Raw genomic sequence first — 27,229 nt, 5'->3', positions numbered from 1 at the left:
TATTCTTTTCATTTTCCATTAGAAATTTCGTTGTGAAGAATCTGCAATTTGTGTCACCTACTTTAGTAATCTGGTCCGGGCACTTTTTGTTTGCAAATACCATCGAGTTTAGATTCTAACTCGATGGCAAATACCTATAATAGGTTTTTACCCATGTATTTAGGGGTTTTTTAATATTATACGTGTAATTTAGGGGTTTTCTAAAGAAATTTTTAAATAAATTTTTTGTAATACATGGTATACACGCAGTTACAGGAATTTAGTTTCCATGTGGAGAAAATATTTTGTACTGTTTTTAAGGCTGATCGAAAAATAAATTTTCTGATAAATATGTCGGTCTTTTAAATCTTAAACTCAAATGATGGCAATAAGTAGATTGATTTTTGAGAAACTTCCTAGTATCTTTTAAAAAATAATGGTTTATTTAACGATTATGAGATGTTATTTTAGATTTGTATGGATCATTTATGCTAAAAAAGTTAGTACGGGTGGAAATAACGAACATTCGAGTAATATTAGGTTGACATAAGACCTATTTGTTATATGTGTCTAAAACAGTAAGTTTAATAAAACCACAACAAAATCTGTTAATTGGTGCACTAGATGTGGGGTGGTTGGAACTGGAATTTGTAATAATAACCTTCATCTAAACAATAACAGTAGTTAAACATTTATGCGGTTTATGGTCTAGAAGAGGAATATTATCGGGTCTTAAAATTATATAGGTAGTTTTTTGAACAACATTCTTCATGAATTAACTTTAGATAAATCGTGAATGCTCAGTGTTAATTACAATAATTGCTTATCTTAACTAAAATTATTTTTTTTAGTACCACGTAGTCTAATATATAGGGTTACTTAGAATATAGTTTGTATTTAACTGTAATTCACTCCTCTATTATACAGATTGAATATGTTTATTATACAGGGTTAGAACTTCAAGAAATGAATACAATGTAAGGCAATAGCATGGGACGTTTGAATTATTTCAAATGTGGTTAATAGGATAAGTACGCGCTTTGTTTTATAGGAGTTGGGTAGAGTTGGTACAAATCCTCATGAACCTAGTAAATCCGCATCCTCGAAATACAAATGAATCCTAAAAACATTGGATATTTCAATTTCATACTGAATTGTGCGACAGGGTTGGATCTGCACGTACAGCTCACTTGAACTAAAATTTTACGATCGAATTCTGTATTCGATGCAAACCTATTAATAAGACTGGTTATTTTTAATATAGATCACTTACTATTTATACTTGAAAAGATTATTTAATTTTCATACGGAGAAAAATATTACTCTTTAAAATAATATTTGTGTAAAATATTTGTTTAACTATCTACATTGCACAAATTTTGGTTATAAATAAACTGTTCATGAACTGGAAAAATTCTTAGGGCAAACAGTCCACGTATGTTAGAAAAATAATAGGACTTTAATTTGAAATTCAGCAAAATGTATTTGCATTCATAGCCCAGTGAAATAAGCTTTTTTTGTAACACTCGTCCAGCCAGGCAAACGCCAGTTGTTTTGACTAGTATGGACCTTTATAACAAGAACCTATATGTTTCCTGCAGTCGATTTTTTGGACTTAATTAGTTATTAACAAATTAAGATCAAAAAACGGTAATTTTTCGCTTTTTTCGTCTATCAGAGAAAAGTGAAGCATTTGAAACAAATTTGAGAATACGAAACTTATAAGTTATATAAAAACCTTCAAATTAGCGTTTTTTAAGTGTTCCTATCCTTATTTGTTGCTTAGAAAATTTTAAAATGAGTCAACAATTTTGTTTTTTTTTATAAATATTATTAACTTTTTTAAAAATGAACTTATAATTATTATATTACATACAATGTCTTTGTTTTTTGTGTTAACGTATTCGGTGTCCCCTCCTCTTTCATTTAAGGTGTTACGCATAGTAATCTGACGAATAATAATGGAGATACGATATAGTGCCGTTTTGGCATTGTCTTTGCGTTTATTTTTTTTCTTACATATTCGTTATCACCTCCCCTTTCCCTTAATACCTTGCACATTGTTGAACCTTGAGCCGTTTAGACGTTACAAGCTTAATGTCCTTTTGGCAGTGACGCCATCTTTGTTTTTTTTGTTAACATAGTTCCTCTCCCCATGACGCGACATTCGACGCAGGACGGAACATTTGACGTGACATGTCACTTAAAATGACGTGAATGACGTCTTTGCGTTTGTTTTTTGTGATAACATATTCATTAGCCCATCCTCTTCCATTTGCCGCTTCATACGTAGTAATTGATCCAATAAAAACTAAGATCCGATATAGTGCCCTTTTGGCAATGTGGCCATTATTTATTGTCTTGTTGTCATATTCGATATCCCACCCTCTTTCATTTGACGTCTCATACATCAAAATCGGACCAATAGAAACGAAGATACGGTATAGTGCCGTTTTGACAATGTCTTTTCGTCTATTTTTTGTGTTAACGTGTTGGATATCCCCTCCTCTTTCATTTAACGTGTTACACGCAGTAATCTGACTAATAACAACAGAGAAACGATATAGTGCCGTTTTGTCATTGTCTTTGCGTTTGTTTTTTTTTTTGTCCTTACATATTCGTTATCACCTCCCCTTTCCATTGATACCTTGCACATTGTTGAAAGTTGAGCCGTTTAGACGTTACAAGCTTAGTGTCCTTTTGGTAATACACCGCCATGTTTTTTTTCTGTGTCTACGTATTTAATGGCTCCTCCCCTTTCCATCGATACCTTGCACGTTGTTGTACGTTGAGCCGTTTAGACGTTACAGGCTTAGTGTCCTTTTGGCAATGCCGCCATCTTTGTTTTTTGCTTCAACGTATTCGTTATCTCCCTCCCGTTCCAACGAGCCCTCGTATGTCACGATCCGATAAGCCGTCGCGCCTCCACCACAAAAAGAGCCAAAAATGACCAGAATGGACCTTAGCGATTTCTTATAGGATTTAACATGGGAAAATAGCCAGAACCCGTGCTGCCCTTTTACTGTTATAAGTTTATTTAAAAAAAAGTTACTAAAATTTATAAAAAACCGAAATTTTTGAATTTTCTAAGCAACAAATAAGGATAGGAATATTTAGAAAACGCTATTTTGAAGGCTTTTATTTGACTTATAAGTTTCTTATAAGTCTGATAAACTGCTGATAAACAAAAAAAAAAGCGAAATTTTGCCATGTTTTAACCTTAATTTGTTTGTCGTTGGCCTGGCCTTGTTCAATGTCACAAACAGGGTACTTTTTTTGCTTATTTCCCTGGTCTATTATAGGAAAAATATATTCTTATCTGTCAACAATTTTGTGTGAGAAGTATGTATGTAAATCCTAATTGTTTTACAATTTTTTAAAAAAAAAAGATAGTTTACCAGTTGCAATTCCTTGTTTTCTCAGATTCGTAAACAACGTTTAAAATTTTTCATGTGTTTCTTAAATGGATTAATCGATGGCTTGAAGCTAGGCCTGTAAATGCTTTTTTTGGGTGAACCAAATTTTTTAGGTGATGATTTGTTTTCACCTTCCTTAATTAACCTCTTTATCGTACTTTTTGAGATACCAGTTGCGTAAGCTACTCACTCTATTAAAGATAAAGAAGTTGTGCAATATCCTAAGTCTTTTTCCCGTTTCATAAATAAATAAAGCTTAAAGATAATGTGCCTTTCTTTTTAATGTACCACTTTTTTATTGTTACTTTGACGCCTAATTAAACAAGTTTCATAATTGTTCTATTATAGAAACAATACAACTGTTTCTGAAATAATTCAAGGTTCCTATACATTTACCTCATATTGTATCCTCGAGAGTATTATTGAACAATAATAAATTATTGTGCAATATATTGATGATAATGTGGACCGTGTTGAGAATGCTTTAATTTTCCAATTGTAGAAGCAACTCACAATCGAGCATCACTAATGAATCCTATGTATTTAAGATTTACCGGTACTTACGAAGAGGACGAAACATTAAAAGGTATGTCCCAGATGAAGGATTATTCAAAGTCTGTCGTTGGTTCAGTTAATGCAAGAAAAAAGTCGAGCGTGTCTACGACCAATACCCTATATTGAAGTATTAAAAATCAGTCCATTGGTGCGCTATTGACAAGCAGGTTTATGAGAAATTTTTATTACTTGCATGTCCGAAATACAAACACCGCTCTAAAGGGTTTTACGGAACAAAACTTTACTCGAGCTTTAGCTATACATACTTCCACTATAATATTTAAAACTTATAAATACCGAACAGACTTTAAAACTTTCATACATTGTGCCATATGAAATACAATTATAATCAAAATTATTCTTCTATTCTAATTATATATATATATATATATATATATACATATACATATATATATATATATATATATATATATATATATATATATATATATATATATATATATATATATATGAAATAAAAGCCATATATTATCAATGGAGCGATATAACAGTTATTTAGGTATAGTCCCCACCTCTTCAGTCGACTCGGACTCGATATCAATTCAAATCTAATGTCTCCAATATATTTTCGACGTTAGTGGTTGGCGTACAGAGGTGCCACCTGCTTTGATGGGGAAGAACTAAACAATTTATTAAATCATTTTTTGTCCTCTAGTCAGTCGAAATAAAAGCCATATATTATGACGTTTGGAACACAAATTAGTCAAACCTTTCGGGTTGAACATCATCTTTGTTGCACATATTACAAGTCTATTTTAAACGAAACCGTCATATCCTGATGAATAAGTGGAAGAACTTGTTAACGCAGCACGTCAAATATCTCTTCAAATCAAAGTTTTGCTCCTACAAAAGTAAAGAATGGAATTAACCAACTTATCCTACTTAAAATCCCAGGTATCACTTAATTTCGCTAAGTACTAAAACAACTTCCACGAAAGACTATCATTCATACAACTGTTATATACAATCGCATGATAAACTAACCCACTTTCCAAAAATATGGAAACTATGAAATCATCATGATCCTCAAACAAGGAAAAGACTGAAATGAAGTAACATTCTACCCATAAACCTACTTCCAACCGTATGCAAACTATTTGAGGTATTACTGATACAAAATCCAATTTTCCATAACTTTGGGGCATAAATTAGAGTGAATTTGACAGATGGCATGAGTTATGTTGACTTTGAGGCCCGCTATGTATAATCGCGTACACCTGCGACATAAGAAAACACCCACAAAAAGAGTCTAACGGGGTTTTTTATACAGAAAGTTCAATGTGGCAAGCGCTGTGTGGCATGTAGCATTGTTCTGTTGAAGCTACATGTAGTTGGTGGTAGCGTTGGCGGTGATGGTATAGCCAACGTCGTTCTTAAAGAAATATGGACGGATGACGCCGCCAGTGCAACATAAATACAAAACTAACTTTTTTTGGGATGCTTTGGATACTCTTGGATCTCAATTGCATTGGTGTCATCTTAAATTCGACAATTCTGTTTATTGAGGTACCTAAAAATGATTTTTTGCTAAAAATTGGGGTCACTTTCCAACTGCTCTAGAGTCCATTCAGTAAACACATATCGCTATCTTTAGCTCCTGGGTCAGATGAATTTTGTACGAATTCAGGTCTAAGTCACGGCGCAAAATTCGCTAAGTTGTAGTCTGTGAAATGCTTAGATGTTTTCGCTAGATTTTGAGTTTTGTCGACGTATGGGAGTTGTTTAATTATATACTGAGTCAGTGGACTCAAATTTATTCATCACACTGTGAATAATAGTCCTCTCGATAGGACGATAATGGCGACCGTAAACTGAGCGAAACTCGCGAAACGTTGCCCGAACAGCACAGAAATTTTGATAAAATAATTTTATCATTTGCACGTGTTGTTGTACGCTGTATCTATCCATGGTGATTTGGCAAAATAGACGAAATATATGACAAACATAACTTCAAGAATATGGCCGTTACCAACTGTCAAAGTTCAGAAGTCTCGAATTGGAAGACTCTATATCGGTCTTTATCTTGACCAGCGCTTCACTAGAAAGAAACACATTTAAACCAAAAGAAAATAGCTTGACTTAAAGTTCTGGCAAATGTACTGGCTCGTAGTAGTGGTACAGATCTCATTCTCCGTTTTTCATGGCTTTTATAACTTGCTGGCAAATATCTAATAATATTACGCTGACTGCATACTGTCACTAACGCTGCTGCCCAAAGATGCCATTTATTCTTAAAGATAAAGATGTTTTCAAACACTCAAACTAAAAACAATCGCCCATACAGCGAAAAGCAGGTAACGGCGTTACGCCGTAACAATTTAACCTGATTCTTCAAGATCTCCTTCAGGAATTCAAATGTTTCCCTTAAATTGAGATTCTAAGATGCCATTCTAAGGTTTATGATAAACTAACGTTCGAATATAAAGTGGAAGACGTAAAATCGAAACCTTATACAGAGCCGCATAAAAGTTACTTCTTTTTGAATTGGAAAAATAGAATTTAAGAAAAAAATTTAAGATTTTTGAATTATTATAGCAGCTATCGTGAAATTGTATATAAAAGGAACATATACGAATTTTAACTGTTTTAGTTATAACTATTTTATATAAGATTAACAGCAAAACGTAATATAAAGAACGTATTATAATATATTATATATATGGCAAATGTAAAAGGTAATTAAAATAGACAAAGAAACATAGTCTAGTGAGTCTAGTCTATTCGGTATTTATGCCAGCTTCTCAACTAACTATTTTATATCTTTAAAGTCTTATCCACAATACTCATATTTTTTCAAAAAATGTAAATTTTTAATTAAAATCTACCACACTTAGAACAAGCAATACAACAATCTATATAATTTTAAGCTCCTTTAATATCCTCTTTTAGACAATTCGAGAAAAGTATAATGTACATACAATAATAATAATGTTTAATTATTCTATTATTCTATGATCTAGTCTTTTTCAACTTGGTAAATGGTATTTATCATATGAATTATATTTTATAATTTCCAGCATGAGGACGCTAAATGCACGTGCACGCTTGAATATTTTCTAATCTTGATGTAATTTAACACAATTTTATTATTTGTACCACAGTATAACCAACAATCAATAGCATTTTTTTAACTATGACCAAATGCAGTATATAGAGGCAATCTAGATTCTTATTGATTACTGCTGATTTGGTTCTGAATTTACCGTTATAAAAAGATGATACTTAATTAGAAATTTAAGACATTAGTTCCCGTGATCTTCAATTTATTACTAAATTTTATATCTTTAATCCTTTAAGTTACACTGTCTAACAAGTAACTAATAATGTAAAGCGATATTCTTTTGTTGTAATTTTTTTAATGAAAAACTTTTATTCAGCTTGTGAAATTTGTTTATTTAATCCATTAGAATGTATTCCATAAGTCAAGAAAATGATATCGGCTAAGTGGCCGCCGCCAGAGCTGATGACCATATGGGCCAGTTTTATGGCATTTTACTCACTCTTCGGGTGACAAGGTCTCGCATTCCTGGGTATTCTCAATATTCTCCTTAAGGGTTTCAAGAGTCTGAGACTTGTTGACGCAAACTGCCCGCCTCTTTAAAAACCCCATAAAAATAAGTGGGGAAAGGTTAAATTGAGTGATGTGGCTGGCCAGTGCAAATCACCAAAATGAGAGATTAAGCGCCCTGGAAATGCTTCGTTTAGAATATCGGTTGTGACTCAAGCAGTGTGTGCCGTTGCACTGTCGTGTTGGAAGCACATGTTCTCCAGTCCCAATTAATCTAATTGAAGAAGTAAAAATTTGTGATGTCTCTTCATAGGTGGTACACGGATTTTTGGTGCCCCAGAAATAATAATTTTGATTATTCTCGTAACCGCGAAGTTGAAAATAAGCCTCATTGCTCATGATAATTTTCGATGAAAAATTGTCCTGTTTGTTGAGATTCAGCAGGGCTCAAGCGTAGGTGAGACGCGTTTTGGCGGTCAACAGCTAACAGCTGATGCACTGTCTGCACTTTGTAAGGGAACATATTCAAATATGTTACTAAAATTCTTCGTAGAGAACCCAGGCTAACGCCAAATAGCTTGGCATATCGTCTTGTCGATATTCCGGGTCCATCTTCGACATCTTGGGCAACAGCAGCGATATTCTCAGTAGAACGGTTGCTCCGGAATCGACCAGCCTTGAGAGCATCTCGTGTTGTCCCAGTCTCTTCAAGGCAAGTGGTCAAACGCGGAAGCGTTTGTCCAGTTGGTATCGGACGGCCAGGCTAATTGCGACGAAATTCACGCTGCAATAACACAACCAACAAATTGTTGCGCAAAAAATGGAAACAATTATTCCGTGTTCTTGCGGAGTAAACCTTGGCTTGCCGATTTGTATTCTGCGTTTTCTACTTCACATATGTCAAAACCGAATCGACTTTGGCGCTATTCGCAAAAGTTAGAGCATTTTTCAACTTTTGAATTGTCTAAGTAGTAATAATTGTTGTCATCAACGACAACTACTTGTTATTGACGACAACAAGTAGTTGTCGTCAGCGAGATATAAGTTGTCCTTGATGTGTCAGATTCTATTCTTGCTCGTACATTTTTAAATTTGGAGCAAATTCTCAATATTGTAAGGGGATAAGCAGGTTTTTGGATATTTTATGGTATACATTTTAGAAAAATTAGGAATTTAAAAAAAAAGTCCCACAATGAACAATAGATAATGAAATACATGTTAAAGAGAATCATTAAGGACTCAATGGCAAATTGATACATTTATTGAAATCATGGGCACCGCACAAAAAGGGGCAACATGTACCTAATGAGACAGAAATCTCAAAAATGTACCAACGTTCTTAAAAAGTGACGTCTTCTTTGTGTGCCGTGCTTGTATTCAAGCGTTGGCTATCGTCACATTGACAAGTTGATGAAATTATTCTCGGTCGGCAGCTAGATGAAACAGTTCCTCGACCGTTCGACCTGTCCATTGTCTAATGTTACGCAGCCAGGACAGTTATTTTCTTCCGACCCAACGTTTTCCTTCGATTTTGCCCTGAATGATAAACCGGAGTAAGCGATATTTAGGTCCTCTCATTATATGACGGAAGTATTGGACCTTTCTCATTTTGATGATGTTGATCAATTCTCGCTCTTTGTGCACTGTCTCTAGCACGCATTCGTTAGATATGTGTGCTTGTGCTGTCGTTAGATGTGTAAAAAGTGACGTAGTTATTTAATTATGAACAATATATATGTTACTTTTATATTTAACTGTGTATGGTAACATATCGGTTAATTGGGGTAAGAGAAATAAATAATAGAGTTTAATATACCTTGGACGACCAGTTTCGCATACTGTAATTTGCTATGCATCGTCAGGTCTCTGAAAAGGTAACTTAAATGCTAAAATATAAATAGCCACTATTAGGGTACTGTCAGGTAAAAATATAAAATATGCCAATAATATATATGTACACAGTTTTAAAGGTGCACAATTTTTTAGAATATATAAATGTTTTTTAACATATATATTTAAACATATATTTCCAACATTGGACATAAAAAGATTAAATCTTAATACAAATTTCTATCACCTGCGTAAAGTAAGTATTTCATCAAAATTGACTTACCTAAGTATAAGTAATGGCTACATTGACGGTACTTTCTTTGTAGGCTACAAATCTTGTGTATGACAATTATCTGTTTACATTTCCAATACTTTTAAAATTATTGTGAAAAACTATTAATTGTTGGTTATACCGTCCATTTATTATAGACAATTCGACGGATAAATTAAATTAATTCAAAAAATTTATCGAAATCTATTACTAAAGATTATTAATATTTTTATGATTCTAGGAGGTATGATGTTAAATCATATCGAAAATCTTCACATTTTTTATTAGTAAGATGTTCTACTGCAAGTCCCTTATAAGATGAGCTCCCTATAATTATATCGGAAAGAATAGGAGAAAAGGAAATTCGTACCTATATTTCCTGATATTCAACGTGACCAGAAGTAGAACGAGGAGTCCATATTTGAACTCTTTGTGTAACTTTCCGTTAATTGATATAGGGTTTCACTAATTTTGACAAACTTCCGGTCATACCTTTTTAACCAGAAGTAATATAAAAACCGGCGATATATATCTGTTCTCGTCTTGCTGGAGCGCCTCGAATAATATATCGCTTGTACTATTTCGGCAACTTTAAAACAGTACTTTCCGTTACTGTTACAAAGGTTTCACCTTTAATACCATGTATGGGTTATAGGCTCTCATTCGACATCTTATTTGTCGTTGTATCTGTTTTAATAACGGAAGAGTTCTGTTCATGGACAGACGAGCGAACGATAGGAATAGATAATTCAAGGTTTTCACCTTTTTGTTAATGTTGTAAAATGAGTGAAAACAATATTAAAATGGTACAAGAAAATAGCTTAACATCAATATTACCCTGAAACTCTATAACACGGTATTTTTGTCACTGTGTTTATTAATTATTCTACATTTTCTTCTTCCTTATATTCCTTGCACAGTTCCATAATTTGAAAAGAATTTGGAAATCTTCCTGTATTTTGGAAATTACTTTAGTAAAAGTTATTTTGTACCGAAATAAAATTTTTTAAATTTTTGTCTGTAAAATATTGTTGAATAATTTATAATATGTATATTTATAATTGTCTATAATATATATTTGTTTTTCATACCTAAATTTAAAAATTTCGATGTTTACTGTTGTTACCAATGAAATTAATCTAAAAGGTGAGTCACGTTTAGTGAAATGGAACCCATTGAATCATTGATAATAATTTTCTATCAGGTTGAGGTTGTTTATGTACACAGAGTGTTTTATGACGTTTATGAAGTTTATGTTTTTTACAAAAAGACAATATGATTATTCAGAGTTGGGGTATAGTATGGAACCAAGTAAATATCTTTGTAACGAAAAAGACGGTATTCAATGACATAACGCATCAGGTGCCATATTTTTTGTTACTGCTGTACTTTCGGTTTCACCGGAAATATCCCTAACTTATTCAATTTAAATGGGACATCCTGTATATCTGTATATTTTTGCAGACTTGAAAAGAACTTATTATTTCTAATCCATTTATGCCAAGTTAGGTAGAAAAAAATGTATAATAGATTATACATAAGTCATTCAGCCAGATCAAAATAAAAATTGTTAAAACAAGAAATAAATCACTGTAGAGTTGAAGAATAGGCAAATCTTGATTTTAAAATGATCACGACGATCAATAAATAACTCAAAACTACCTGAATAGAGATATTAATAAGAAAAAAGGGCATTGTCAACCAAGGATCAGAACTACTACCGGAAATCGCAATAGACAAAATAAAACTAGCCCTAAGAAAAGCTAAGAATAACAAATATCCAGGCGAAGATTGTATAGTTACTGATGCAATCAAAATCGGAGGCACTTGCCTACTTAAGAAAATAAAAAACCTTTTTAACATGTGCCTTTTGGACAGTAAAATACCCGACAAATGGCACGATGCTAACGCAATTCTATTGTACAAAAAAAGATCCCCATGAATTAGAAAACTACAGACCTAGTCTTCTTAGTCCACCTATACAAACTCCTTACAAGAATAGTAACGAATCCTCTTTAGAAAAAACTTGATTTCTACCAGCCAATAGAGCCAACGGCATTTCGTACCGGATTTCGAACAAATGATCATATACAGCATTAAAACGGTAATAGAAAAGACTATCTAATACAATCGACCACTCGTTCTGGCATTTGTAGCACTACAAAGCTTTGTAGTCTGGAAGCACTACAAGCACGCCGCATTGACTACCGATATACAAGTTTAATTTACAATACATACAAGAACGCAACTATGTCGGTGAAACTAAATAAAAACACGGATCATATCCCAATCGGCAGAGGAGTCCGACAGGGTGATACCTTATCGCCTAAACTGTTTACCGCAGTACTAGAATATGCTTGTAAAAAACTTAAATGGGAATAGAAAGCCCTGAACATTGACGGTAGAAGATTAACAAATTTGAAATTCGCAGACGACATAGTTTTGTTCTCGCACAACCTCAAGGAGATATGTACAATGCTACATGAACTTCAGTTAGTGTTTGCCAGTGTAGGTATTAAAATAAACATCTCCAAAACAAAATTCATGACAAACTTAGTACCTAGCGTAAATATGAATATTGGAGACAACGAAGTAGAGCTGGTGGAAATATACATATACCTTGGACACGAAATAAAGATCACAAGAGACAACCAAACATGCGAACTACGAAGAAAAATACACCTAGCATGCTCAGCCTATGGAAAACTCAATGACATATTTAAAAGCGATATACCAATTTCTCTAAAACGTAAAACATTTGGCCAATGTGTGTTTCCTGTGATTACTTATGGTACGGAAACTTTGGCATTGACAGCTACAACTTCTGAAACACTGCAAATAGCTCAGAGGAAAATGGAAAGGTCAATGCTGAGTATATCGCTTCATGACCGAGTTAAAAATGAAGACTTAAGACGAAGAACAGGAGTTACCGATGTAATTTCCCGAATTGTCACACTGAATATAACTGGGCCGTACATATCGCCCGAATCAATGATGAAAGATGAACGAATAGATTGCTTGAGTGGAAGCCGAGGTTAGATAAAAGAAGTAAAAGAAGACCCCTACTCGTTGGACTGACGATCTCAAGAAATTGTCAAGAAATTGGATGAAAAGTGCTCAAAATAGAGCACAATGGACAATAATGAGAGAGGCCTATGTCCAGCAGTGGACGCAAAGGTCTGGGGTGATGATAATGACGATGATGATCACAACTGGAAGGATCTTTAATACAGCCATGCAAATTTTAGTAGTGTTGCTGGTATTAATGCTGAAGCATATTTATTAAATGTAGAAACGCTTAATCTTCTTTTAGCTTAATTCAGATGTAAAACGGAGAATGTTAAACACCTAATCTACTTAATTGACAACGTTGTAAACTATACATCGACAAATAACGCAATGACCTTTTATCTAATATTGTTACACAACCTCACAACAGTAGTAGACAACGAAAAATACTAAATTTACGATGAAACAAAAGATCAATAAAAAAGCTAAAAAAAGCTGTTGGAAGACCAAAAAAGAGATGGGAGAACGAAGTAGATGAGGATGCCAAAACCCTCCTAAAACACGTTCATCTAAAACAACAGCAGTTGATTAAGATCTTTGAGAAGCTTACTGAAGGAGACCCAGGCTCAACTTGGACTGTAGTACCATTGGATGGATGGATGGAAAATAATTTATGATATTATTTTACAAGTTTTTATAAGCCAAGAATGCATTTACCAAAACTTTATTTTTGGCATTAATAAATAAATAGTAGAGTATGGGGCACTTAGATGTTCAAAATCCAATTCTGGCGTCACTGGCACAATGTCGGTAAGCATTGGATCTTCATTACCGGCCGAACTTAGTCAAAACATAAACCTTAGCAAAGACAAGAACCATTTGTCAACTGAATATCTGGGAGCTGAAGGGTAACAGGTGTGCAGGTAAAAATCTTCTTGATATACAGGGTGTAGTCAGAAAATTCTTCACATTTGCGACATTTTGGGAATTAAGGAATATGACGGTATAGAAAAATTATATATAATTTTAAATTCCAATAAAAAATAGTGTGCCAGCTTTTATACAAAAAAGAATTAATAAAAAAATTGGTATTAAAATTGGTAAAATAGTAATATTATATCATCATTTCTAATCATAGAGTAATCTATTTAAGAAAACCTAACTTTAATTCATTTTAGCTTTAAGGTTTATCCTGCATATTAAAATATCATTTTAAGCGTAAAGCTAGTCCACTCGTCAGAGATTTGATCTCTAAAAACACGACGAACAAGCTGAATTTTACTGAGAATGTCAATTTTGGGACACCATAAAATATGAAAATGTTTATTAGTACTTTTTGTGTTAAATGAACCGTTCTCTTAGAAACAAAGCTTGAAGCGACCGGCGATTTTTAATGTCAGGCGCGTGAAATAAATTTTTTAAATTAAAGTTGTATCAACTGAACGGTAAAAAGTCCATATCTATTGAACAGAGTGTCCTATCGACAAAAATTAAAATGCGTTTTAAAGATAAAGAATACAGCTTTCGCATGCAATTTTTATATTTTGCAGGCAAATGAAGTCAGTTACTATAAAGCTGTTAAATAAATAAATATTTCGCAACTTTAGCCATTTTTAAAGATTTACGATAAGATCAATAAAATGTATGACTTTCATTGACCGGTCGCTGTGGAATTTCCATTGCTATAATAATATAAAATTTCAATTTTAAGTTTTAGTATTTGAAATATGCCTAATAAACGCTGAATTTAAATGTTCACATTACAAACGGTCTCACGTCGTGAAGTTATGTAGTTTCAAAAAATGAGGCATATTTGAAATGCCTCATATTTGTTGCCAAAACTCAAAATCGAAATTACATGCTACAGGTTTTGAAGATCAGGCTCTGAAAATGGAAATTCTACAGTGACCGGTCAATGAAAGTGATAAATTTTACTGATCTTACGAGAATCGTAAAATATGGCAAAAATCGCTTAACGTTTATTTATTTAACATCTTTATAGAAACTGATTCCATTTGCGACAAAATGCAGAACTTGCACAGGAAAGCTGAACTCTACATCTTTAAAAAGCTTTGTGATTTTTGTCGATAGGACACTCTTATCAAAAGATATAGAATTTTTAGAATTTTTATTTAAAAAATTGGTTTAATGACCGTAACCGACATTCAAAACCGCCGGTCGCTTCAAGCATTGTTTCTAAGAGAACCGTTCATTCTACAGAATAAGTGCTAATAAACCTTTTTGATTTAAAATGAACTCAGCTACATCTCATGTTTGAAACATTTTTTTCTACCGTGTACAGATTTTTGGTAAATCGATGTTTTTCGTTACCCCCTACTACGCGGGGTTTTAGGGGGAAGCCCGGGGTAGCTATGGCATACTTTTTTGGAGTCCCAAAATTAATATTCTCAGCCAAATTCAGTTTGTTGGTATAAGTTTTATTGTTTTGGTGGCATTTTCGTCTCTTATGAATGTAAATTTTTTCTCTATATCTCTTGATAACTAAGTATTGTTGTAATTTTGAACACTCTGTGTATATTTATATATTTGAATTACTACTTTATTACTACTAATTATTATGATTATTAAATCATTGAACTTTCCGATAGGTTTCGTTTTTTTGGGGTGACACATCTTATCTACGAACAGTCTAATATTTCTACGAAAGTATTATATTTATTTGCCAAATACAAATACAGCGAATCAAACATTGTTTGATCATTAGTCTCATTTAGCTTATTCACAAAACATTTACAGTTTTGAGTGTCGGATATTTAATGAAAATTTTGTTTTCGTTTGTTTTTTTTTAATTTAATTGAGACATACCAAAGCAAACATTTTCATCTAGACAGTAATAATTATTATTTTGAGCGAAATAATAAATACTCGTATGTATTTATCGCACGTTCTAAAAATAAGCCTACAAATGAATGAATTAATTAAATCAATGAGATACACTTACTAAATTCAATTAATCTTTATAAAAATATTCGAATTATTTTTACTCAATTGTGTTTTTTTAAATAAATATATGGCATGCTAGCTATAAAATCTTTCTTAATATTTTAAATTTAATTTGACTTATTAAAGTGATTTTAAGAAAGGCATTTTTAACAAGGTGAAAGCATTAACTTCTTCTTCTTCTTCCTTTTTATATGTAGGCTTTAAAGCCTGTTTCTTCTTCAATATTAGACTCCTAAATTGTTTAAATTATCGCACCATCTTTTTTTTTTGGTCTGCCAATACTTCTTCGTCCATTTGGTGACTTATCTCGTGCTATTCGTACTATCCTATCCTCTGTCATTCTACTAATGTTTTCATTCCACTCCTGTTTCCGTTTTGTCGCCCATCCATTTATGTCTTCTATATTGCATACTCTTCTTATGTTTTCGCTTCTCTCCCTATCCAATTGACTTTTTCCTGATATTCATCGAAGTATTTTCATCTTTGTTGTTTGTAGCAGTCGTCACGTTTTAGATGTGTCAGGTCTTGTCCCCGCTATGTATGTTAATATAGGTCTAATTGCTGCATTATAGATTCTTGTTTTTGTGTCTTGTCTTAGGTGTTTGTTCTTCCAGATTGTGTTATTAAGAGATCCCGTCGCGTTACTTGCTTTTAAGCTCTGCTGTCGTACTTCTTCTTCAGCATCTCCGTAAATAGTTATATCTACTCCCAGATATCTAAACCTTGCTTCCTGCTTTATTATTTTCCCGTCAATTTCGATTTTACATCGTAGTGGGTATTTACATGTTGTCATACATATGGTTTTTTCTGCTGATATTATTATATTGTATTTCTTGGCTGTTGTATTGAAGATATGTGTTAATCTTTAGAGCCCGTCTTCTGTCTCGGCGATTAATGCGGCGTCGTCTGCATAACATATTATTCTTCGTTAAGGTCTTGAATAGCCTGAAGTTATGACTTTAAATTCTCAGGTCAAAGATTTAACTTTTTTTAAATAGTTAATAAATTTCAACACGGTTCTTATGTTGTTCAAGCTCTTGACTCACTTTATGTATATGCTTTATCTCCGATGCACATACAATTTATTTTTATGCTTAGCTCCGCTATTCAGAAACACGTTGAGAAGAAAATATGGGCAGACTACTTTCGATCATTATTTGCTAAAAGTGGCGATAATGAACCACCAACACCAAAGGCAACGACAAACGAAGAAATAACCATTAAGGAGGAAGAGGTAAAGGAAGCATTAAGGAAAATAAAAAATAGATCATCACCAGAAGAGGACAGAATACCGAACAAACTCCTAAAATATGGAGGACCAGATCTGACCAAACAACTATTAAAACTAATCCAAAAAATAATATGTTGAACAAAACAGAATTCCTCAAAAATGGAGATTAAGCATCCTAATACCTTTCTTCAAAAAGAGGGACAAGTCCTACCCATAAAATTACAGAGCAAATAATTTATTAAACACAACACTAAAATTAACAATCAAAGTGATAACAAATAAACTAAATGAAATTATACCACTAGCAGAAGAACAACAAGGTTTTAGGTCGGAAAGATCCTGCACGGACGCTATGTTTATGTTTCGTCGACCTTAAGAAGGCATCTATCAAATTAAAGGACGTTATCCACAAAATCCTGGAAAGGGTGGAACACTTTAGATATCTGGGTAGCTGGATTGACTGCAGGGTTGAAAGTGACGAGGAAATTTCGACCAGAATAGAACTGGCACAGAAAATCTTTATTAACTGGCGTTCTGTATTATGCAGTAGAAGTCTGTCGTTGACCACCCATCTAAGAGTATTGAAGTGCTACGTCTGGTCCACTTTGTTCTATGGATGTGAAACCTGGACAACAAAAATAAAAAATCTCAACAAATTAGAAGCGTTTGAGTTATGGTGTTACCGTCGCATGCTCAGAATCTCGTGGACAGCACACATATCTAACGAACGCGTGCAGACCGTGCAGACCGTGCACAAAGAGCGAGAATTGATCAACATCATCAAAATTAGAAAGGTCCAATACTTCGGTCATATAATGAGAGGACCTAAATATCGCTTACTCTGGTTAATCAGTCAGGGCAAAATCGAAGGAAAACGTTGGGTCGGAAGAAAACAACTGTCCTGGCTGCGTAACATTCGACAATAGACAGGTCGAACGGTCGAGGAACTGTTTCATCTAGCTGCCGACCGAGAATCATTTCATCAGCTTGTCAATATGACGATAGCCAACGCTTGAATACAAGCACGGCACACAAAGAAGAAGAAGATCCACTCATTTTATACAAGAGAGATACCTCTAGGAATAATCAAAAACGATCGAAAATATCTGCCAAAACAACACAACAAAAGTAAAACCAATTTAAAATAATCTGCTATGCAGACGACGCAATACTACTCTCTCAAAGTCAAGATAATTTACAACGTATACTGCACCAATTTAATATAACCGCCAGAAAATTTAACATGTTAATTTGCCCAAAAAAAGACAAAATGCATTGTTATAACAGCAAATTAACTGTAAATGTATGTAGATGTAAATTGGAGCTAAAAGGTCAGATAATCGAACAAGTGATGGAGTTTAAATATCCAGGCATCACATTATATAGCTATCAAAAGCTTGAAACAGAAGGGAATAGAGCAAACAGATAAAGTGAATAAAGCAAACAGACCCGCAGGTTTCCTGAATGAAACAATATGTAGAACTAAAAATATCGGGAAAGAAATAAAAGGCAGAATTTCCAAAACAGTCATCAGACCAATAATGACATACGCGGCAGAAACACGATCTGACACAGAGAGGACAAAAAGGATGTTAGGAACAGCAAAGCTGAAAAATTGATGGTAAATCACCATAGGACAGACCTAGAAGTACAGATATACGAAGTAAATGCAAGTTGGATAACATCAAGGTCTGGGTGAAAAATAAAAGAATGGAACGAATGACAACAAATAGAATAGTAAAGACGGCAAGACATGGTTCCCTTATAGAAAGACAATCAGTAGGAAGACCACGAAAACGATGAAACGACAACTTACTGGAGGCAGATTGGAAAACAGGCAGAGTCATGTCTACACAAAAAAAAGAAGAACGAGAAGAAAAAGATTGTATGCACCCTTATTTAGGTTATATGTGCACCCCTTTTCCGCTGAATGTATCCAGGTCTTTATTCTATTTCATGTTTTGTCTTCTAATGTCTTCTAATATTTGAGGTTTTTCCTTGTTTATCAATTTTATTTGCAATCTGATGTATTGTTCCATTTGTTTGGAATTTGAACCTGTAGTTCATTTTTAGCTGCTTATAATCTGATTAACAGTGAGGTTTTTTCTTGTTTATCAGTTTTATTTCCAATCTGATGTATTGTTCTATTTGTTTTGAATTTGAACCTGTAGTTCATTTTTAGCTGCTTATAATCTGATTAACAGAATTTTGCAGGCATATCTTTTACGTTTCTTACTGCGGTTTTCCATATTTGGAAACTTACTACCTTTCGTAGTTAGTATAATAAAACTGATTGTAACTTTTTCCCAGATTGTTCAAATTTACTGGTTTATTGACATATGAAGATATTTTTTTCCTGGTTAACTGGTAAACTATAAAATTGATAACTATTAAAAATTATATATATATATATATATATATATATATATATAAAACTAATGATAAAACAAAATTTTCCGGAATTGGCAAATTTTTGCGAATACTTACCTTACTAATAGACTTGAAGTATTAGACATATATCACTAAGCATGTATCATACACATAGGTTGTTTCTTGCTGCGACGGAAAAGAAATTAAAAGTTTCTATTTGTATAAGAAAATGTCTGTAACAGCATTTATATAGTACAAAAAGGCATTTTTATATAGAATTCTAAGAAACTAAAATGGTATGCATGGCTTTCCTCCAGCACACAAATCAGCAGAATTCCAAATTTATCGCTTTTACTAAACTCACTTTACGTTATTTATACTTATTTAAAATTTCTTTTAGTTTGTAGTCACTTATAGCTAAACATTTACTGTCTCATGGTGCATGGTCATGCATATTTTTAAACTCAAAACTACTTATTTCTATACTTTCTACAAGTTTTTCGAATTAAGTTACTTCATAGACGAATGTTATTTATTGAAATTATATTTTTACAACCTACCTGACGTATGCAATAAATTCGCGATGCTAAAATTAGCACAATAGTCGTTTCAAGCGCTCAAACATCAATAGGATTATTTACATCTTGTTATTGTTACATCAATATTGCTTTTTAGTTATGTATCAAATAGTTTTTATTATTTCTACGTAACAATCAATTGTGAGGCATTTTTATCAAGTCTTACACCCCTGTTCTATTTCTTAGACATTCTTTGACACTACATTTTTGCACTTCATTAGTGTTTTTTCCTCCCTTTTTGTCATTGAAGTTCCGATATATTTATAATCACATTTAGACTTTTTCGTTTAGATTTTGCATGTTGTCTGTTTTTCCGATAGACCGACTAGACTTTATTTTGGCCATGTTTAAGGCACGGAACCTTTAATGTATTGACTTCCTCCTCCTCATTCCTTGAGCCCTTGTCTGGGCGTGATGACATTCTAAATATTATTAGCTTGCTGTCTGCATTGGCTATGATCCTGTGCCACATGGACGGCTTCATGTAGGAATTTTCTTAGACTACCAATAGTTCCATGGTCCCCATTCTTCTAGCCATGTGGCCGAAGTAAATTATTTATGCTCGGTTTACTTATTTTAATAGCATATATTTTATATGAAGCTCTTTCAGAATTGACAGGTTGGTTTTATGTTCTGCTGTGGACACGCCTATATTCTTCTATAGACTTACATTTCAAAGGCTTTGATCTCACTTCTTTCTAGTATTCCTTATTATTATTCGGTCTTTCCATATATTAATCAGTTAAACTCTATATTCTTCTATAGACTTACATTTCAAAGGCTTTGATCTCACTTCTTTCTAGTATTCCTTATTATTATTCGGTCTTTCCATATATTAATCAGTTAAGCTGTTACGTTTTGGGTCATTGCTAGTATACGCTTGATTTCTGAGAAGCAATCACCATTGTTGTTTATCAGGGAGACCAAATATACAAATCTGTCTACCACTCCGAAATCGCCACTTGCTGTATGTGCGGTTAGATTATTATTTGCTCTGTCTACGATCATTATTTTTGTGTTGATCTGAAGTCCGAATTTTCCATCCGGCTTAGTACTTCGGTGATCGTAATTATTTTGACTTCATTCGCTGCTAGTATAAGTGTGTCAACTGCGTATCGCAGGTTGCTGATTTTTCTGCCTCATATAGTGATTCCTCTATCCCATTCGTGTAGTACTTTTCTCATTATATATTCAGAATATGTTGTATAAAAATGGTGATAGTATACAGCCCTGTCTAGTTTTTTCTTTGTTTTGAACGCATCTGAATATATTTCGTGGACTTTGGCTGCGTTTTTATCATTCAGATTTTTTATTAGGTTAACTAAGTGCTTAGGTACTCCCATATTTGCCATTAAACTCCAGAGGAGATCCCATTTTACTGAATCGAAAGCCTTTGTGTAATCTACGAAACAGAGCAGCATTGTATGTTGTGTTGTGTTATGCTTCCGTGTTCCTTTTCCTGTTACGAATCCGCATTGTTTTTCGGCTATATCTGCAGTAGAAAGTTTTTAGCCGTTTATTGATTATATGTAGCAGGATTTTGCTTGCATGAGGAATAAGGGCAATAGTTTTGTAATTGCTGCATACGGTTAGTGATATTTTTTTATGGATAAGGATAAAGATTGATTCGCACCACTCATCAGGATATTCACCTCTGATCCGTATCATGTTCATAATCCCTGGAGATTTTTTATTTCTTAGTTAGTTGAGAGCTTTCTCTACTTCTGCTCGTAATGATGCATTTTTTGAAGTGTCTTTGTATTTACTTAATTTCGCTTTAAAAAGAAGGACTGTTTTACTCCTTCAGGTTTAAGTTATAAAAATCAATTTGATTGTATAAAATCTGATATGTAATAAACATAGAATTTGCTTTTAATCCAGTACTCTATTTTTTTCTCTATTTACTTTTTTTATATATAAAACTTTGTCACACTCTACCAAAAAGTCCACACTTCTAAAGGAGCCTAGAAAATGTGATAATCGAGGTTTGGTCAGGAAATCGACCTCCTTATTTTCATCAACTGCTTTATTGGCATAACGAATACGCACAGTTACAACGTAATTTGAATTAACACCTAGATGCGTCCAAAACCATTAACCCGATCTGACTATTAAAGCAGATAGAGCGGTCTTTTTATGCGTTTATTTTTAATGGCTTTGATGTTGTCAGCACTGACACTTGAAAAACAAATTGAAATCATTTAATGCACAAGCCAGCCATTTCATCGATCTTTAAAGCATTTACATAAGAGATTAATAAGCAATCTCTAAATTCGTAAAGTTATCAGTCGCCTGGTTATCTTCTTCTTCTTTTTCAGTGCCTTATCCGGTCTGGATTTTGGCAATCATCAAGGCTATCACGATTTTGTTAACCGCTCTTGGAAACAGTTCAGCGGAGGTAGTCTAGTACGGTTATTTGATTATCACATTGTTTATAATCCTTAAATTAGTTTAACCAGGTATTTAGTATTTACTATTATTGGAATTTCAAAAATCTAACCTCTTCTTCACACTGTTTAAGAAGTTATGTATACGTAAGTAAACAAATCGTTGAATAGATCCAGTTTAAATCAAAATGACGACCTTGAATCCATGGTCTGTTTTAGTATTATGTGGTGGTACTTTCAATAAATAACATTTCTTTATGTAGTTTAAAATCTCTTTATATTTTAAAAAGTTTAATAATATCAAATCTATATCTTGTTTGGTGGACTGGTATCCAAAAAGAATGATTTAAAAGATATAACAGCTTGTAATCCTTTACTTACGATTTTTTATTTTACAGGTACTACATATGTATCGGCAAACCACACCTTGCTCACTCCATGACTACTTCATCGGCTCGTGGCACTAGGACCAGCAACTACTCGACCACTGATACCGCAGTCAGCACCGATTACCGTCTTAGCGACATGAAGAACGGAAAAATTCCTGAAGAATCGGCCCTTAACAGATCATAAATACTTCACAATCTTCGTTGTTTGTGCCATACTTTTCGGAGCCATCGTTCACCAAAGATAATATTAGTTTTAAAATATTTTACTGGGTAAACACAAACATCTTTTTGACGACTAATATGATACTATATTTTTTCAAAATGATTTTCACAATTTTATGTGATGCTTTTATTCTTTTTATTAGCAACCTCAGATCATTGATTAAAAACTACGCATATAGTAGTTTTGTAATCAATGTTCAGATGTATAACAAATTAAGAATACTTAGGAAGTGTAATGTGTACTAAATGTATGCTAAAAATATATATATATAAAAAAGGATAAACACATTATCACATGCACATTACAAAATTAAAAGTAAAATCAAAAACATACAACACAGAAAAACGTGAATGTAAAATATAAGCCATAAGGATGAAACAATAAGTAAAAAACAAGTAACAAAATTGATGTAGACATAGAAGGAAATATTAGGGAAGAAATTGGTATCTCTAAAATCTTGATAAAACAAAAAAGGATAGAAGAGGATGACAAAAATATAAAACCTCTCTTGCCTGGTAAGTGAGTTGGTGGATACGTTGAAAGTTGCATTCGCTGCATTTGTCACATGCAGAGCTGGCAGTAACTCCATGTGCAACTCGTATTCTGTTCAGATTGCACTATTGATGACGAAGAAGAGAAAAACCGTTCATGGGGTTTTGTACACAATCAGAAATTTCTGATCTCATGACTTAATTCGTCCATCCAGTGCTTCTCAGATGTGAAATTTGATATTTTAGTAACAGTTCTTGTTGGAGGTTGTCCGAATTTTAGTCGCAGTCGTCCTTGAATTAATTGGCCAGCTAATGGATGCCGTTGCGGGTTTTTACTTTGGCTTTAGTATTTTGCAAGTGCTGTAGGTCGAGCCTCTTCGCACTCTATGTTCAGTCTGTAATTTGCCTCGCAATTCATAAGATAGAAAGTGGTAACTACAATCTTTTACGAGTTCGATTTCACGCCCAATTCCAAAAGTATTTGTTTACATTATTCGAATCTGTTTCTATGGTGAATTCGGCGTTTAGTTTATCACGATATTGAATAATCGGCAAAACCTAAAATATAAAGTATTCTTGATTAAAATTATTTTCGGATTTACTTTACTTTATCGTGTCCGAAGATGTCATTTATAAAATTTCGGCCCAGTATCGGGCTACGTCGGTTCCATCTTTGTTGGCGAGCCACAAATCTTCGAGGGTACATCGATGACCACAGTTTCTGTATGTAAGAAGATGTTCCATATTTTGTGTTTCTCCACAGTCACAGTTCACATCATCTTGGTCCATTTTTCCCCATTTTACCATGTTTGATTTTACTGGAGCGACCCCCGTTCTTATCCTATTCATAGTTTTCCACGTTTTAAAGTCTAAGGACTCTCCGGTCCATTGAACCTGGGGAAGAGGAAAATACTCATTCATCCGAGGCGGTTCATCCTGTACTGTTCCAAGGAAGCTTTTCCTGGATTTTAGTCGCTTTCGTGGTATTCGAGCTTTGTATAGGGAATGGCGCTCGTCCGCGATCTGTTTAATTTTTCTCTATGTGCTCTGCAACGCCTCTGCGTGTCGAGGTTTCTGCAAACCCCGCTGCTTTATATAGATTTAAGAGTGATGTTGGTTTCATGCAGCCCGTTACTATCCTGCACGTCTCATTTAGCGCAGTATCAACTTGTTTGGTGTGGGCAGATCTGCCCCAAACGGGGCACGCATTTTCCTCAGTTGAGAAACACAGTGCCTGTGCCTTTGTTCTTAAAACGCCAGGACGTGCACCCCATTTACTTCCCGTTAGCTTTCTGAGAATGCTGTTCCTAGTTGTTACTTTCCCTCTCGTTTTTATGCAATGTTGTCTGTAGGTGAGGGACCGGTCCAGAGTTGTTTTTAAGGCAGTTTCAAGTTTCTCCTCCACTTCTTCAAAACTATTTCCTTGAGCACATATTGAAAGATCGTCTACATAGAGGAAGTGCTTTTTGGTTCTTTTGGTTCTTTTTGTTTTGGTTCTTCTTGGTTTTTTTAAACTCTCCACCTACCAACTTTACCCTTCAGCATAACGAAAAAACGTCTGTTTTGCAGTAAGGAATATACGACCTTACCCAGATGGTGGTCATTGAGAGTGTCGTATAATTTGCGGAGCAATGTTTTGTGCCTTACTGTGTCATGGGCTGATGTCAAATCTACGAACGCAGCCCCTGTTATAAGTTTTTCTTCAAAGCCCTCTTCAATGTGTTCTGTTAGTACTAGGACTTGACCGGTGCAAGATTTGCCGGGTCTGAATCCTCCTTGATGTGGGATGAGGTGCTTGTCGATGTCGATTTTTTTCTATTCTAGCGAGTACGAGTCTCTCATCTAGTTTTAAAACGTGACACAACAGCGAATTAGGTCGATAGCTACTGGGATTTTCTGGATCCTTACCTGGTTTTGACAAGGCTATTACTTTAGATTTTCTCCATGGTTTTGGAATTTCACAGGCTTTGCAGCACGTGTTATAAATTGCAAGATCCAGTTTTTTGCTCCTTGGCCTAGATGCTTTATTTGTTCACTGCATATGCATGGACACCTGCAGCTTTCCTGTTTTTTAACCAGTTCATACCGTCGTGGAGTTCTTTTAGTGTAAAAGGAGTTCCTAGGTGGTTTGTCTCCCAATCAAATCTTCTTCTAGTGTTTGGGTTCTTATATCGGCTCGTTGGTCTTCCATTCATACGGAGTTGAGCAGCGACTTACAGCCGTGTCATGTCCATTTTTTCCAGGGTCTCAATCCACTTCTCCTGTCTGGTTTGACTTAGGTGTTGGTGTAGTACTGCTCCGCAGTCAACCGTTTCTTGGCTAAAAGGGTCAGTGAAATAGAGGGTTCCGTATGTTCTCATTAGTTCTTTGGACTCGCTGGACATCCCGGGAATATATTGTTGTCTACATCGTTGGGGATAGCTTTTCTAGACACATTTTTGAGTACCTCTACAAATTTTTCGTAGTTCTCTGCTTTTGGTTCAAGACGTAGCAGCTCAGAATCTACCATGTCTGCATACATTTTCGGAAAATTAGACAGATCAATTAAGAAGCTGTTTTATTATAATTAAAAGGGTTTCATGTAAATTGGCGTTAACGCTACACTTCACAACTTTTTTTCGTTTCCAAAAAAATCTGGACAATGTAATGGTGTCTAGAGAACAAGGAAGAAATAAAGAAATTTTTTTGCAAAAATTGTTTATTATATACAAAAATGTTGTTGTTACAGATCTGTTACATTCCATATCAAAGGGACAAACTCAGTTCTCGTGAAATTTGACAAAACAGTTATTATTTTTGTTTAAACAAAGATGTACTCCACCTTTCGAACGTGTTATGAAGGAGACTGTAATTCAAGGTTGGTAATTTATATCTTTCTCTGGCTTCATCATATGTAGGCCAGTGATAATTCGTGATTATTCGAATGTCCGTCTGATTTATTCCTATTCTTTGAAAAGCGGCGTTGATGTTCTGGTGTTGAAAACGGCCAAACACTTTGGCCTAGTCAATAAAGCAACTGTAGACGTCGCAGATGACGTCACAGTCTCTGGAGTACGACTAGTAAAGTGAAAAGTGCTTCTCGTACTCCCATCCAAGTCTATATGGTATTTTTATACTTAATCATATGTATAGACTATATTTGATGATACATTTTAATTCATTTTTTTTTGTCTTCAGCTTAATTTATAGTTTATTTTAACCACCTATAAATAAATTAAGATATTTGTGTTTACAAAATTATATACCTAAGTATTTAAGAGCCTTTGTACTTAAAAAATTATTTAAATTTATGACAAGACATTAAACTTATTTTTGTATTAATATAGGTACAGTACAATTTCGTATTTAAGTAATTTTTATTTAAAACTGCATTTGCTTTTAGTCAAATAAATGTAGCAATGTGTACCTTCTTTAAATGTTTAGAAGTATAATCTATTATGTAATGTATGTGCTTTGGTATTTTCAATCTTACCTTCCTTATACTTTCTTTTATACGAATTATATTTAAACAAAAATAATAGATATGAACACGTAGTCATAGCTGTGTTTTATAAGAATACTTTATTACAGTATTATTTTTAAGGTAAAATGAAATGAAACAAATATACTATCCGCCTAAGTGTTTTAGAATTGTTAAATGCAGTACTTAATTTTTTGTCTAGCGCACACGTAGATATATGTATAGCGAAAAGTAATACACAGTCTGTAGTATGTAATGTTGTACGCAGGTAGTGAAAATAAAGTTATTTACATTGAAGTATATGATTTATAACTTATTCATGGATCTCTTTCAAATATGTATATTAAAATTGTTTCAATGAGCTACATTTAGTTAATCCGCTTACCTAAAATCTGGGTTCTTATACGTATGACCAGATCTTTTCTATACTCTGAAGTTAGCCATATCCAACATATTTGCATTGGTTTTTCCATTTTCCTTTAATACTGTGATATGTGAATTACCACATTCTCATAGAAGAAAACAAAAGACGACGTATAAAAACCAT

The 27,229-nt window shown here is 33.7% G+C and overlaps 1 protein-coding gene across 16 annotated transcripts in view; it reads left to right on the top strand.

Annotated features, from left to right (window-relative positions):
• Positions 1 to 26,979, top strand: part of LOC140447973 (G-protein coupled receptor Mth2-like) — a 347,198-nt gene extending 320,219 nt beyond the window's left edge. For 13 of the 16 annotated variants that reach the window (XM_072540960.1, XM_072540959.1, XM_072540955.1 and 10 more), the window contains one exon: positions 22,518 to 26,979. In XM_072540960.1, coding sequence (XP_072397061.1) covers positions 22,518 to 22,692 — 175 coding nt within the window. In that variant the 3' untranslated portion in view covers positions 22,693 to 26,979. Of the gene's footprint in view, positions 1 to 450; positions 558 to 3,943; positions 4,118 to 22,517 lie in introns of all 16 variants that reach the window. The other 3 variants (XM_072540951.1, XM_072540950.1, XM_072540953.1) reach the window with 3 other exon arrangements.
• The last annotated feature ends 250 nt before the right edge of the window (positions 26,980 to 27,229 follow it).

The sequence above is a fragment of the Diabrotica undecimpunctata genome, chromosome 8 (assembly GCF_040954645.1).
Source record: "Diabrotica undecimpunctata isolate CICGRU chromosome 8, icDiaUnde3, whole genome shotgun sequence".
Lineage (NCBI taxonomy): Eukaryota > Metazoa > Arthropoda > Insecta > Coleoptera > Chrysomelidae > Diabrotica > Diabrotica undecimpunctata.
This window is presented reverse-complemented; position numbering and strand designations above follow the sequence as displayed.